The 15,704-nt window shown below is 30.1% G+C and overlaps 1 protein-coding gene across 2 annotated transcripts in view; it reads left to right on the plus strand.

Moving 5' to 3' along the window:
• The first annotated feature begins 2,602 nt into the window (after nucleotides 1–2,602).
• Nucleotides 2,603–15,704, plus strand: part of LOC107454788 (runt-related transcription factor 1-like) — a 63,305-nt gene continuing 50,203 nt past the window's right edge. Inside the window, exon 1 of one of the 2 annotated variants that reach the window (XM_043038906.2) lies at nucleotides 2,603–3,068. In XM_043038906.2, coding sequence (XP_042894840.1) covers nucleotides 2,720–3,068 — 349 coding nt within the window. In that variant the 5' untranslated portion in view covers nucleotides 2,603–2,719. The remainder of the gene's footprint in view (nucleotides 3,069–15,704) is intronic. The other variant, XM_043038905.2, reaches the window with a different exon arrangement.

Raw genomic sequence — 15,704 nt, forward strand, 5'->3', positions numbered from 1 at the left:
GATAGATAAAGGAACATGATCGATGATAGTTAAAAAATTAGAGCAATTTTACCTTAATTACATTGCACCAGAAATTATTTTAAACATTAGGAAAAAAACTAACATGCAGAGTTTTAAAATATTATACATACGTAAACTAACATAAATTGAAGTTTTCTTTACTTTCTTTCTTGTTTTTAACATAAGGGCATTTTACAGCATTTTCCTAGCATTTTATAAGAAATTACTGATGTAAGAATCATCATTTTTATATAAAATGGAAATACGTATATAATTAATGTTCAAAAAGTTGTGTTAGAAATTTATTTTATAATTATCCCATGACCATCCAGTGTCAAATAGTATAGTAAGCCTAAACAGTTCACTTATTGTAAGCATCGTTTACTATTTCTATATATTATAAATATTAAATATGACAAATTAATAAAAACGCTGTTTTAGGCGGCGGTTTTCATTTGAACCAGTTCTAAATTATAAACTAAAATTCTATGAGAAATTACCCATATTTATCTATAATACGAAATGATATTAATTTATTTTCCGTAGTTAATTAAGTTATTATTGTTAGTAGTATTATTTACTGGTCGAAATATAAAATTTTAATTATCTTATGATGAGAATCTTATATTATTATGATGATACATTATATCTTATTATGATGAGAATCTTATCTTATATTTTATTTTGTGATGAAATAGGAATTCCGTTGAAGAATATTATATCAGCTGCTACAGATGGTGCTCCAGCTATGACGGGGTGTCAAAAATGCTTCATATCGTACTTAAAAAAGAAAATTCCTGATGTGCTTGCTATACATTGCGTTATAGATGGACAGCATTTAGTTGCTAGAAATTTAAGTGAACGACTATTTCAATCATTGTAACATGTCATCAGAGCAGTCAGTAAAATCCGAAATAACTCTTTAAATGACAGATTATTTAATCAGCCTTGTGTAGATAATGATGAAGATTTCAACAGATTGATCTTTCACACAGAAGTGCGTTGGCTATCAAAAGGAAATTGTCTGACACGTTTTTACAATCTGTTTGACTCTGTCATAGAGTTCTTGGAAAACAAAGACACAGAATTGTGCGAAAACCTCATTACATCAAAGAATGATATCGCATACCTGACAGACCTTTATACATTGCTTAATGATATGAATCTCCAACTTCAAGGCGATGACTTGAACTTAATAAAAACAAAAAATGACGTCGCTTCTTTCGTAGCCAAGCTGCTCTTACACAAAAAGAATATTGGCAGACGTGAGTTCCATAATTTTCCCAATTTATCAGTATCCTGCAACAACGACGAATTGCTCGTCTACTGCCAACATTTGGGGAATCTTCACAGTGATTTCATTGAAAGATTCCAGGACATTTTGAAATTGGAAATACCAGACTGGGTGTTAGATCCTTCTTCAAATGTCAACATAGCAATATCACCCCAGTTGGAAGAAGAATTTATAGAACTGACCACGAACGAGGAAATAAAAATCAAATACAAAAATGGCTACCAACAATTTCGGCTACACAAGTCAATTCTGCAGTTGTACCCTGTATTGTGGTCTATCGTTGAACGATTTTTGATAGCATTCCCATCGTCATATTTGTGTGAACGTGGATTTAGCGCTGTGAAAACGCTGCAAACCAAACGCGGCGACTTACGACTGTTTTTGAGTAAAATCGAACCTGATATCAACAAACTTATTAAATATCATCAAATTCATCCATCTCATTAGATTAGTATAAAAACGAAAACTGATTACATATTTATATTGTTTCTTTTAATTTGATTAAAATATATTATTAATATTATGAAGTTAGGTTTTATTTGCTCTCACTGGTAAAAATTTCTAGTTTAGAATGTAAGTTTAAACATCAGAACCGACTAATATGTATAACTAAATTAAAGTAATGAAATTGTGGTTTTTAAGTTTTAGGGGTGTATAAAAAATGGGGGGCGCTGAAAAATAATTGATTTTCAAAGGGGGCGGTAAAAGAAATAAGTTTGATAATCACTGTTATAGAGTAACAACGGGTGTAAAGTTATTTTATTTTACTTTTCTTTCAAGTAATTTGCAATTCCATTGAAGTTAAACATGGATTTCCCAGTTCATATTCCTAGCATACGGAGAAAAGAAAACTCCTCATGAATATCGCTTTTATTGGAAAAAATAAACATCAAAATAAATCTCATTTAAAGTTTTTATTATTTATTGTAGTTGCTTATTAAACATCCCAAACCAACATTCAATGTTGGACTTAAAAGCCATTTTTTATGCGATTCATATTCTAATTGTTAAATTAGAATATGATAACAGCATGAATTTGTCTGTCCTAAACTATATCAATAGAATCGTCATTTTCAATTTTTAAATAAAAAAGAAACATGTTATAACGAACACAAAAATTATTTCCTACATACAATTATAGAAATCAAAGGTTCCACTTTTAGTTGTATGAAAAGCAGAAGCACTAACCCTTTCATTTTCTTATCCACACACTCTCCGTTTGTCCAACAATACCGAAACCAAAACCTCTTGGCGACATGGCGAGAAGACGCAGAATAAAGAAGAATGAAAAAAATTCTCTTCCTCCATGCCCACAACGCGACGCTGGCAACCCTTGACGCAACAAGCCTCAATTGGCTAGCTCGGCGGATAGAGAGCGGCGTGGTTGCCGCTGCTGCCTTCTGAGGCCACCCATTCCATTGCCGCATGCATGTGCCGAGTGAACCGACGCGCGGTGGAGGCGCCTCTGCCGCCATGACCGACTTTGTTGACCGGGGCTTGTGTGAAGTGCTCGGCGAGCACCCGGGGGAACTGGTGAGAACGGCTAGCCCCAATATTCTCTGTACTGGACTGCCCAACCACTGGAGATCGAACAAAACATTACCTGTCGCTTTCAAAGTGGTCGTTTTGGGAGAGGTCATGGACGGGACATCGGTCACTATAAGAGCGGGCAATGACGAGAACTACTGCGGTGAGATGAGGAATTCGACGGCTGTCGTCAAAAACCAAATTGCCAAATTCAATGACCTAAGATTTGTGGGTCGAAGCGGCAGGGGTGAGTTGAATCGTTTCATTTATTTTAAACGATTGTAACGACTGCTTTTAATATGTGATGTCGAATATGAAGTGTTAATGTAATTATTTTAAAATAAAAATAACAATATTTGAAGATTATAGTCACGTAGAAACAATAAATGCCAACTTAACCATTGTAGCCGTAAGATTTTTTCTGGCTAGCAAAATGTATTTTATTTATTTTTTAATGGAAAGTGTATGTAATAAATGTGATTTATAAAGATTTTCCATTGCACGTAGAATAAATAACTCAGATATAAATACCAGATAGTTCTGGGTGAATGTGTTTCAGATGATTTGGAAAAATATTATTTATTACATTGCCACTTTGAATAAAAAAATAATAATAATAAAAAATCGGAACAGTTAGCAGCTATGGTATAACTCAGTAAGAAAAAAAAAGTAATTCAAAAGCAACCCTTGTCCTATGCTTAAAAATTTTAAACATTATAAAAATTAAGATTTTTATGTGAATTGCTTGGAAATTACAATAATTATAAAATCTTTATTGCTATTATCGTTCTGCAAATGAGGGTGACTCGTAGGCCTCAATATAATATTTAGATGTAATAAACTTTAAAAAAATTAATAAATGTGTAATAATGATCTGTAAATGGTCATAAACAATATTTAATATCTTAACGCTATGTGTAAAATATTACAAATATTTATAGCTATGGTTTATGTAGTAAGTTACCTGATCTTTTATAATGCAAAAATTGTTTCCTTAAAAATCAGATTCTTAGCTTCTATACTCCCATATAAGTTTCACAGCATGTTGAACCAAAATATCATTCATATTTGCTGCAGCCATAATAAAGTGCTAAATTCTATTGCGCATATTAATTCTTGTTAAATTTTATTACACGCTACTATGGTTCAACTTAAACGAAAACTTAGTTTAAAGTTCAATTTAGCACTTTATAAAGCTTGCAGCAAATTTTTATGATGCTATAGTTGAAGATAGCAATGTTCAGCGTTGGAACGATTTTTTGTGAGAGTGTACTTTCAATATATCCTAAATCGCTGAGAAAAATAAAAGTATGGTCAAAACTACCAGAATACGGGGACACCAAAAAGCTCGGTAATTTTTACTGAAGCGCTTTTATAAGGATTTTGGTAAAAGTAATAATAAAATATGGTTTTATAATATGCAATAAAATATGGTAATTTTATCATGGTACTTTAGATCATGGACTAAAAACTATTTATTCAGTTAAACCTACTTTTTTGTTTTGGATGTTTTACTTAATGTGTGATAATAACAACTATAACTTTGAAAACCAGAATTTCCGGTAAACCGTTACCATATGAATGGAAAAATTTCCAAACGAATGATTAAAATACCTTATATTTTTGTGATATTAGCCTATTCTTATGGTAACCTATATCATGGTTTTCTTATCAGAAATGTCATTACCATATGGTGCGGTAATTTTACCAGAATTTTTTTTCCATGTTCTAGTTACAAATCTCATTTTGATAAATAGTGAAGAGAAAAAGTATCCATGTGAATCATCTGAAAATATACAGCAACCACACATTAATGCGTGGCCACAAAATAATATTGAAATTTATGAAAAACACCTATATCAAAAAATTAGTAGTGTTTATTTGTCTATGCCCAAGCGGATAATTCTCTTTCTTACCTACCACTTTAACTTTAAAAAAAAAGATCTGTGCTTAGCCTTCAGATCAATAGATAAATATTGATAATATTAAGATATATTACCGTAGACATCTTGTCTCTGAAAAATTAATCCTAATAAGGAAACACTTGTGCTGCCACAGTTATCTTTTTGGAAAAAAGCAATCGTCCTCCTATAAGTAAATGAGTTTAATTTTATTTCCTGTACGAGCGTAAGCCGAAGAACAAAAGTTTTGTTTAATTTTAAGGCTGTCTGACATCTGTAGACCATAGATAAGAAAAATTTCCCGTTACTGCTTATTTAAAGGAATCAGAGATGTTTATCCAGTTATAGTATTTTGGAATCTTAGTTTATTCCTCACATATTTTAAAAATAAGTAGAGTATTTTCGGAAAATAAGGAATACAATTTTTAAAATCTTAACAAAAAGTTTTGATGTAAGTTATTAACTTAGTGGTATAAGTTCTTAACCCAAAACATGGGTCTCAGTCATTTCAAGGAAGTGTCACGAAGGCTTCTTTGAAAATAAAAGTTAAGTTCTTAGTTCCCCTTTTTTTTAATTTTTTGTTATTCATACAGGCATAAAAACATTTAAAAAATAATTTTTTTTTTTTATTTGCTTAAAGATTAAGATGCATAACTCATTCAAGATTACCACCGCATGATTATAATTTTAGAGCATGTACAATACAATTGAAGATTTTCTCTAATAGTTTTTTTTTAAGTAAATTTTTGTAAAGAAACTCATGACCCATGAAGTTATTTTGACATTTTTTTAAAAAAATTTTTAACTTTAATTATTTTCTAAATTTTTTGGCGATCAACTCGTAGCGAACTGAAAAATTTTTTATAAAAAGAGGTTTCGAAAATAGTTTACTGAATTCAAAAAATAAATAGAAATGTAAGTTGTTTTTTTTTATATTAGAATTAAGTTTTTTTTCAATGAATATTTTGTAATAATGGATACTTTCCAAACATTTTTTATTTTCATATTATCTTTGAGTCATAGCCGAAAAATGTAAGGAATCCCCATTAACCTATTCTGTACTTTGAAGAGATAAGTAAAAGAAGATTATAAATGTTTTCTATATAAGGAGAAATAGTAAGTCAAAAATGTCAGAAAAGATGAAATCACTGAAGAGGATGCAGTGTAATGCAATCAAAAAATTTCAAGTATATTGAGATCAAAATAAAAAATTTAAAGTCATGGGTAAGGCCGGGATAGCCTAGTTGGTAGGGCACTGGGCTCATGTCCAAGAGGCCGTGATGCTCGTTAAATCTGTCGGGGTCGCTAAGTCATCCAAGTTCCTATAACAAATCAATACCTCTGGGGGTACTGATCCAGGAGTTCCCTTGTCTTCTGTATTGGGGGATCAAAATTACGAGGATACGGAGTTGAACATTGGTAGTTGTAAACCAGAAATGGGTCGGCTGTTCAACGACGGTTAAGTCATGGAAAGCGTTTAACATTGTTTTTTCTTTAAATAATGAAACAATTAGCATTCTTAGTAGTTTCTATTTATTTTCTATAGAAAAATCTAGAAATTTTATGTTAAAGCTCAGATTAGTAGGCTGGAAAAAAAGTATCGTGCATGTGTAAGCGCAAGTAATGGTAAATGAAATATACGTGTTTCATATTATAAAAGGAGTTGTCATGTGAAGGTAAAATGCGATCAGGTCCTCTATGGAAGTTTCTATCCACAGTTCTTATGTCGTGTATTTTATCCGCAATTTTTATGTTGTATACTCAGACCGAGAACGAAGTATGGTCAAAACCACCAGAATAGGGTCAAGTTCACCATATGTCTGCACCATGGGAACACCAAAAAGTCCGAAAGTTTTTATGGAAGCGCTTTATAGTAATGATTTTGGTAAAATTAACAATCATATATAGTTTTATAATATGTGATGAAATTTGGTTAATAAAGTAAAATAAAGTAAATTTTGGTAATTTTAACCTGATGCCTTACATAAAAACCATTTATTTGGTTAAAATATTTCTTCAGTTTTGTATTTTTTACTAAATGTGGGGTAATAAGAACTATAATTTTGAGAACCAGAATTTCGCTAAACCGTTATTCATATGAGCGGAAAAGTTATCAAATAAACAGTTATACAACCGTATATTTTTGTTTTTAATACCATAATTATGGTTCTTTTTACCAGAAGTGTAATTAACGTACCACGCGGTCATTTTACCAGAATTTTTTTCACCATGTGATAAACTCTCCTCTTTACTAATAACTATTTTGCCAACATGTATTAACTTATTAACAATCTGATACATGATATATTTGCATAAGTGTTTGACTAACTTTTGTCATTCAAAAGCTAGTGAATTTCATCCATTTAGCAAATGTTAATGAAATCATCGATAAGTGAAAAAAAAATTAATTAGGTGTACTTTTATACATTTTATAAGCGTTTATAAATGAAAAGAAGAATTTTTTTTTTGTCGTTTCATTAAGTTGCTTATTTATAAAGAACATTGACGATAAACGTATAATTGTATCATTAAATTAATATTAATTTTTTGTACTTTAATCGACAACGTACATTTTCGAGTTCCATCCTTCAACCAATTAGAGCATAAATATTCAGGGAAAATTGTTGAAGTGGAACAAAAACAAAAAGCATAACCGCCTGGTTGAAGCGAAAATTAGAGGAAAATGTTTATGTTTGACGTTTTAAGAGCGCGCGAGGCCATAAGTACGCAGAACTTACGAAAGAACGAGATGTGTGCCATTTTTAAACACTGAAATTAAATGATTAGTTCAAAACAATCACTTCTAACCCGATATATGAGGAATGTGACAACTCTTTTTCATTGCGTAATTTCGGCGAATAATCAACCAAGTTTCTTTCGCCTGTGTTTTTCTATTTCTTTTTTTTCGTATTTTCCTTAAAATTTTAACCGTTATCTCATCTTTCACTCAAGAAATGCGTAATATTTATTATAAATTTATAACATACAGCTGAGATTCCTAAAGTAGGCACTGGAAGTTTCTACGGCGGCTATAGCTAGTTTATGGGTAGTAAGGGTAGGAAACATTAAAAGCTTTTTAGATCTAGAAAATTGAGATAAATATCAGAAAAAATTACTGCTAATCATTAGTGCCTAGCGTCTTAATATCGGGAAGAAAAAAAATTATCTCTAAAAAGATTAAAAGTAGTAGCGAAGATATTAAAATTTTTAAGAGAACGCTATATCACGGGAGAAACTTTTCACCACAAATTCCCATTCTCCTCTAAAGGCAATTTAAAATAGTATAGAAAATGTGAGCTTAGACAAACCTTGAATAAACCATAAAGTTTCAATTGCTGGAATTGTTGATTTATTGGCAGTGAACTTCCCCATTGCGAAATCTGAAGTTATTCTCTTCATGATTTGTTTTTATTTTCATAAAATTAAAATTTTCTTTTCAGCATTTGAAACTTCATGGCTTTCTCTAGGTTTGCATGAACTAACTTTTTATAAAATTTAAATTACTTATGTAGAGAATTCGCGATAAAAAATTTCTCCAGTGGTACAGCAGCCTCATAAGAAATAAGTTAGTTTATGCTACCCAAATGAATTAATATTTTAAATATTTATGTTTGATTCTGAAATTTAAACTCAGTGCTCTTGCTCAGTTCTTAAGTGGTGCGTTAGATAATACATATCTTATATATAAATATATGTATAATCTGGCTTCACCATTTTAGCCTTAAAGAACTACTTTCTCTGTAGCACAATCTTCATAGATTCAATCTTGTCAACCCTAAAACACAGTCAAGCAAAAACATATTATTGTAAAAATTATGCTAAATCTAACATGTCTACAGCAAAATTAGCACTAATTAGGTAGATAAAAATCATACGCAAAAAAAGTTTTGTTCAAAATTTGTTACAATAAGCAATAAAATGTTGTTAAAAATTTGTTGCATTAAATAAGAAAATGTTGTTAAAATTTGTTTTACATTTGGTGAAAACAAAATTATACACTGTTAAATAAATAAAGTAATTAAAATGCAAAAAATGAGCCCCTATATAGTCTATAAACAAACAAAAGCTTTTGCAAGTTGAAAAGAATTTTTAATGTTTTTTTGTTTATTTTTTTTTTTAATTGCGGTTCTTTAAAGAATATTATTTGGTATTTTCAACAGTCGTCATTTTTCTTTGCTTGTATATCTGCAGATTAGCAAACAAATTTTATTAAGTACTTGAATCAAATAGCAATTGAATAAGTTTAGGCATTAAAAGTAACTTTTCTGTTTCTCCCGTCAGTAATATTTTAGACTTGTTTTCAAAATCTGAGATGAAAAATAATCTGCAGATCATCTGACAATCTGAAACTCCCGCTATCGTTTTGGAGAATTTCTCCTACCGTATATCTATGTATACTTCTTTCATAAAAGTATTTTCTCTATCGTCTTAGAATTAAAATTCAAATCATCAAATATATTTAAAGTATTATAATGCTGAAATTTAAAAAAGTAATTCATCTTTTATGTCTAACTTTTATCTTAAAATATGTTTGTTTCAATACAGAAAACATATGACGGTTTGCAGATAACTTAATAACATTGAAAAGCGAAACTATTTATTTGAGATACCTCATGAAATATTTAATTTAAAACTATTTCTTTTAACTGAAACTGATTTATATTTTCAGTAATTTAACGGTATAAAAAGAACTGTGCCCCACTGAGAATTTTTAACAATATGAAAGGAAAAATTTACTTTGAGTGTTGTTTGTCTTGCAAAGAAGGCGAATTTATATCAAACTTAAATTTAAGAAACTACTAGATAAAATTAATACAAATATCAGGAACATTTTATGAAATAAAATTAAAATCAAAAATTAAAAAAATATAAAAAATTTTTAACTAAAAATTGTACGCATGTTCCATTTTTTAAATTAAAATTAGGTGCTTTCTTTATTAAATTTTAAATAAAAACTATTTGTTGATTCTGAAAGAGGTACTATGAACATTAAACATAAAAATGTCGCATCCTAATTTTATTTATATATACTCATTACAGATTCTTATTTAAATTCATTATAGAACTGGTAATTTGCTTTGATTAAAGGGTAGTTTTGCAAGTTGAAAATAAATTGACACTCAGCACTGAGGCCAGGATAAATGGGATTTATCGGTTATTTTCCGTTCTTATTCACTTTATAACAGTTCGATTTAACGCACTATTTCAAACTTATATAGGTTTCTTCACTATTTAAGTTCAAGTTGTGAACAGCTTCACTATTTTAATTATATTCATAACTACATGTTTTGACAAGTAATTTAGAGACTGTTAGATAAAAAAAAATCATTTGTAATCATTCATTAATCATTCATCTAGTAAATTTGCTGCTCATAGGGTAACGATTTACCGGAAATTCTAGCTTTCAAAGTTATAGTTCTTATTTTTACACATTTAGCAAACAATACGAAACTGAAAATTAATTTTTACCTAATAAACGGTTCTTATGCCATGATCTAAGATATCATGATAAAATTAACAAATTTTTCCAAATTTTATCATTAATTTTACCAAAATCATTAAATACACTGTTAAAATTTTCATTCTAAAATCATGGTAAAATAACTGGCAGCTGTCTGTCTATCTGATCAACCGCTAAGTTTACGGTAAAGAACATTTTTTTTCCTTTATGGTTTTGAAACCATTTACAAAAAGTATGGTTATAAAACTATGAATACAAAACTTTACGGCTTTTCAACCATTTACAACTAGCATTTTTCAAAAACGGGAGAAAATTTTTTTTACTATTTAACTAGACATAGAAGCTCGGCTTTTCGTAAGGTAATGGGCATTCGAGAGTGGCGGATACTGGAAATTCTTCATGTGTTCAATGGAATGGAGGAAATAGTGTGGTGTCAACACTAGGACTCGAACTCCAGTTTTATCGGTCATGAGATTGACAGATGAGCCAGCTCGGCTATGATATGTAAGCAATTGCAAAGAATTAAGTAGCTTCATTAGGTGGTTCTAGTGGGTGCGATAAAATTCTGGTTGTTTAACCGTATTAGGTGAAAGCAGTTAATAAACAGTTTTTCTCAAACTTAACAGTTTGGTTACAATTTTATTTATGGTTATTTGACTATTTTGATTAAATATGGTGAAATAACCATTCAATAAATTGTAATTTAACCATTTTTTACGAGAAATTTCTAACATTGCAAGTGCTTTAGTAAAAATTTCCGAGCTTTTTCGTGTTCCCATAAGGCCAGAAACACAGTCAATTTTATTATATTCTGGCAATTTTGATCATACGTTTGTCCTCAGTAAACGATTTAACGGCGAAAGTCCTTTTTTATCCCACTTTTAACAAAAGGGTCTATCAAAATTTTCTAATAAGAGAGTGTAAGTTTCAGCTACAACCTCGGTGGCTATTTCTTATACTATACTTAATGCAGGGGTCTGTCCAGACATTTTGGGAAGGGTCCGTTTTTCGTGAAATTGTGGAAAAATTACTCACATTCTTTCAACCAGAGTCCGTTTTATGAATTTGTGCAAATAGGGTCCGGTTATTGCAAAAAACGTTTTCAATGAGTTTTTAAATTGCAAATAGATACAAGATTATGCTCGACACTGTAAAATTATAATAAAAAAANATTTAACGGTATAAAAAGAACTGTGCCCCACTGAGAATTTTTAACAATATGAAAGGAAAAATTTACTTTGAGTGTTGTTTGTCTTGCAAAGAAGGCGAATTTATATCAAACTTAAATTTAAGAAACTACTAGATAAAATTAATACAAATATCAGGAACATTTTATGAAATAAAATTAAAATCAAAAATTAAAAAAATATAAAAAATTTTTAACTAAAAATTGTACGCATGTTCCATTTTTTAAATTAAAATTAGGTGCTTTCTTTATTAAATTTTAAATAAAAACTATTTGTTGATTCTGAAAGAGGTACTATGAACATTAAACATAAAAATGTCGCATCCTAATTTTATTTATATATACTCATTACAGATTCTTATTTAAATTCATTATAGAACTGGTAATTTGCTTTGATTAAAGGGTAGTTTTGCAAGTTGAAAATAAATTGACACTCAGCACTGAGGCCAGGATAAATGGGATTTATCGGTTATTTTCCGTTCTTATTCACTTTATAACAGTTCGATTTAACGCACTATTTCAAACTTATATAGGTTTCTTCACTATTTAAGTTCAAGTTGTGAACAGCTTCACTATTTTAATTATATTCATAACTACATGTTTTGACAAGTAATTTAGAGACTGTTAGATAAAAAAAAATCATTTGTAATCATTCATTAATCATTCATCTAGTAAATTTGCTGCTCATAGGGTAACGATTTACCGGAAATTCTAGCTTTCAAAGTTATAGTTCTTATTTTTACACATTTAGCAAACAATACGAAACTGAAAATTAATTTTTACCTAATAAACGGTTCTTATGCCATGATCTAAGATATCATGATAAAATTAACAAATTTTTCCATGTTTTCCAAATTTTATCGCATATTACAAGCCCAAATTTTATCATTAATTTTACCAAAATCATTAAATACACTGTTAAAATTTTCATTCTAAAATCATGGTAAAATAACTGGCAGCTGTCTGTCTATCTGATTAACCGCAAAGTTTACGGTAAAGAACATTTTTTTTCCTTTGTGGTTTTGAAACCATTTACAAAAAGTATGGTTATAAAACCATGAATACAAAACTTTACGGCTTTTCAACCATTTACAACTAGCATTTTTCAAAAACGTGAGGGAAAAAAAATTTACTATTTTCCTAGACATAGAAGCTCGTCTTTTCGTAAGGTAATGGGCATTGGAGAGTGTCAGATACTGGAAATTCTTCATGTGTTGAAGGGAATGGAGAAAATAGTGTGGTGTCAACACTAAGACTCGAACTTCAGTTCTGCATGTCCTGAGATTGACAGATGAGCCCGCATGGATATGATATGTAAGCAGTTGCAAAGAATTAAATAGCTTCATTAGGTGGTTCTAGTGGGTACGATAAAATTCTGGTTGTTTAACCGTATTAGGTGAAAGCAGTTAACAAACAGTTTTTCTCAAACTTAACAGTTTGATTACCATTTTATTTATTGTTATTTGACTGTTTTAATTAAATATGGTGAAATAACCATTCAATAAATTGTTATTTAACCATTTTTTTACTAGAAATTTCTAACATTGTAAGTGCTTTAGTAAAAATTACCGAGCTTTTTCGTGTTCCCCTAAGGCCAGAAACACAGTAAATTTTATTATATTCTGGCCGTTTTGATCATATTTGTTCTCAGTAAACGATTTAACACCGAAAGTCCTTTTATATCCCACTTTTAACAAAAGGGTCTATCAAAATTTTCTCATAAGAGTGTGTAAGTTTCAGCTACAACCTCGGTGGCTATTTCTTATACTATACTTAATGCAGGGGTCTGTCCAGACATTTTGTGAAGGGTCCGTTTTTCGTGAAATTGTGGAAAAATTTCTCACATTCTTTCAACCAGAGTCCGTTTTATGAATTTGTGCAAATAGGGTCCGGTTATTGCAAAAAACGTTTTCAATGAGTTTTTAAATTGCAAATAGATACAAGATTATGCTCGGCACTGTAAAACTATAATTAAAAAAAATTAAATTTTCAAAAATAAACAGCAATTGCTGCTTCTAAATTAGAAATGCAAAATACAAATATTTGGTATTTAGCCTATACTGCTGAACGCAGAAAATTCATTTCGGACGAATAATGGAAGAATCGTCTGCCGAAGACAAAACTTAGTTCGTTTACAGCCATCTTTCTTGTTTTCTGCCCTGGGAAGGGTTTAGTCGATTAACAAAACAATAATGAAGACAAACAAATTTGTGAAGGGTCCGATTAAAAGAAAAATCATTTTGTGAAGGGTCCGTTTTTAAGTTAAAATATTTTGTGAAGGGTCCGTTTTCATGAAAAGATATTTTGTGAAGGGTCCGTTAACGGACCCAAATTTCTTCTAAACAGACCCTTGCTTAATGAATCAATAAAAATTAACAATTATTAACTTAAAATCAAAATTAGCGTGAATTTCGGGACACCCTATATAACTTCCATCTCACCCTGAACAGCGTGTATAATCTTAGACATTCCAGGAAATCTACCAAATCGTTCAGCTCTATAAAATTCTTAACCTAAGTATTTAAACAGCCGTCATCATCTTCCACCTCTCATCGGGCGTTTAATATCCACAAGACCATCACCACCTGAGAATATTTGAACAGCAAATACTGCTTCAAAAGTTCTCCACAACATGGCTTTTGTGGTCACGGAGTACACGATTTGTGGTTACGGTGTCAGTTCCTTGTAATCTTTCGTCCACTCCCACTGCCACCGCAACAAAACCGCAGAACGATTTCTCTCAGAAGTGAGAGGTGTCGAACGAAATTTCTGAAATTACCATAAAGGAGAAAGCCAGTTCGTTAAACCATTGCTATTTCCGCTTCGGTCGGATATTTAATATTTTATTGTTATTTAATTACGATTGTTTGTTCGTGATTGACATTTTTAGTTGCAAAAATGAGTGAAAATTAGAATATGAATAAATAATTGTTCGTAACATTTTAATATAGAATGCAATAAGCAAAAAATCGTTAAAAAAATTAATTTTTACTTATGTAGGTTTATCGGCAACACTATCTGGACAACTTGGTTTTAATATAATGCAGTCAAAAATTAAGATTTATAGTATGACACATACTTATTTAGATATAAAATTGAAGTAAAGGAATTGAAATAGAATTTCATTTAAAGTTTTTAAAAATTAAACTATGATTTTTTAAGCGGTTTTTGCGAAAAACCGAATTGTCTATAGTCCATTCTATTTGTGTAATAATAAAGATTTTTAAAATGAAATATGTAGTTATGGATTATACTGGGAAACAAATTTTCCATTTATTTTATACAAATACTTGATCTTGCCTAATTCGGGTGTAGGGATTTCTTATCTGAAATTAGTTTTGATTCCTAAAGCTACAGTTTTTTATTTTTATTTTTAAGCGATATTTTTAGTCTATTTGTTTTGTTGAAATGAACAAGTTTATAAATGTTATATAACAGAGGGTCGAGTAAATGTTGCGACAAACTTCTTGGGGAATTAGGACGCATCATCAGCATAAAAATTGCATAGAAACTAATGCCAGAAAATGTCTCCGTACGCGGCTGAGAGCGCTTCTCTATTACGACCTGTTCAGGAGCACAAGAAACAGTTCGTAATAAGGAAGCGCTCCTATCGGCGTTCGACGATATTTCTCACGCAGTTTTAATCCTGATGATGTGCCCTAACTCCTCTGGAAATTTGTCGCAATATTTATGCAACTCTCCCTGTCATATAAAACGTTTTTAAACTTGTACATTTCGACAAAAAAATTAGACTATAAATGTCGTATAAAAAAACTGTATCTTGGAGAGAGAAATCAATTGCAGATTTGAAATGAGTGATACGAAAGAGTCTAAGATCTATAAAAAATCTGCTGCTACAGAAAACAAAAACAAAAATTGTTTCCTAATGTTATTTGTACCCGAAATGTTTATACCCAGAGCGTATCCCAAACATTAAAAAATGTAAAAGAGTTATTTTATTCTTTTTGTGTAATGACTTAAACATATCTATATTTTTTTATAGTTTAACTTGTTATGAAGACCTTTTCAAGGAACTATAAGAACGATTAAGTTAAAATTGTATTTTATCGTTTCTATTTATTAAAGTTACGTAAAAAATATTATGCCTTGCAATTCAAAATTATTTCACTGTTATTAAACAGCATTATGAAGAACAATAAATACTTAATAGAAAATATTTTTTTCATGGACGTATTTACTTTGGATAAATGGATTTTATAATTGTGTGCACAATTTCTTGATTCGTTATAAAAAGGTCTGGAGATATGTATAACTAAGTACGAAAAAAAAATGCAATTAATATTAAGGAGTAAAAACTTTCGACTACTCACCTGC

The sequence above is a fragment of the Parasteatoda tepidariorum genome, chromosome 1, assembly GCF_043381705.1.
Source record: "Parasteatoda tepidariorum isolate YZ-2023 chromosome 1, CAS_Ptep_4.0, whole genome shotgun sequence".
NCBI lineage: Eukaryota > Metazoa > Arthropoda > Arachnida > Araneae > Theridiidae > Parasteatoda > Parasteatoda tepidariorum.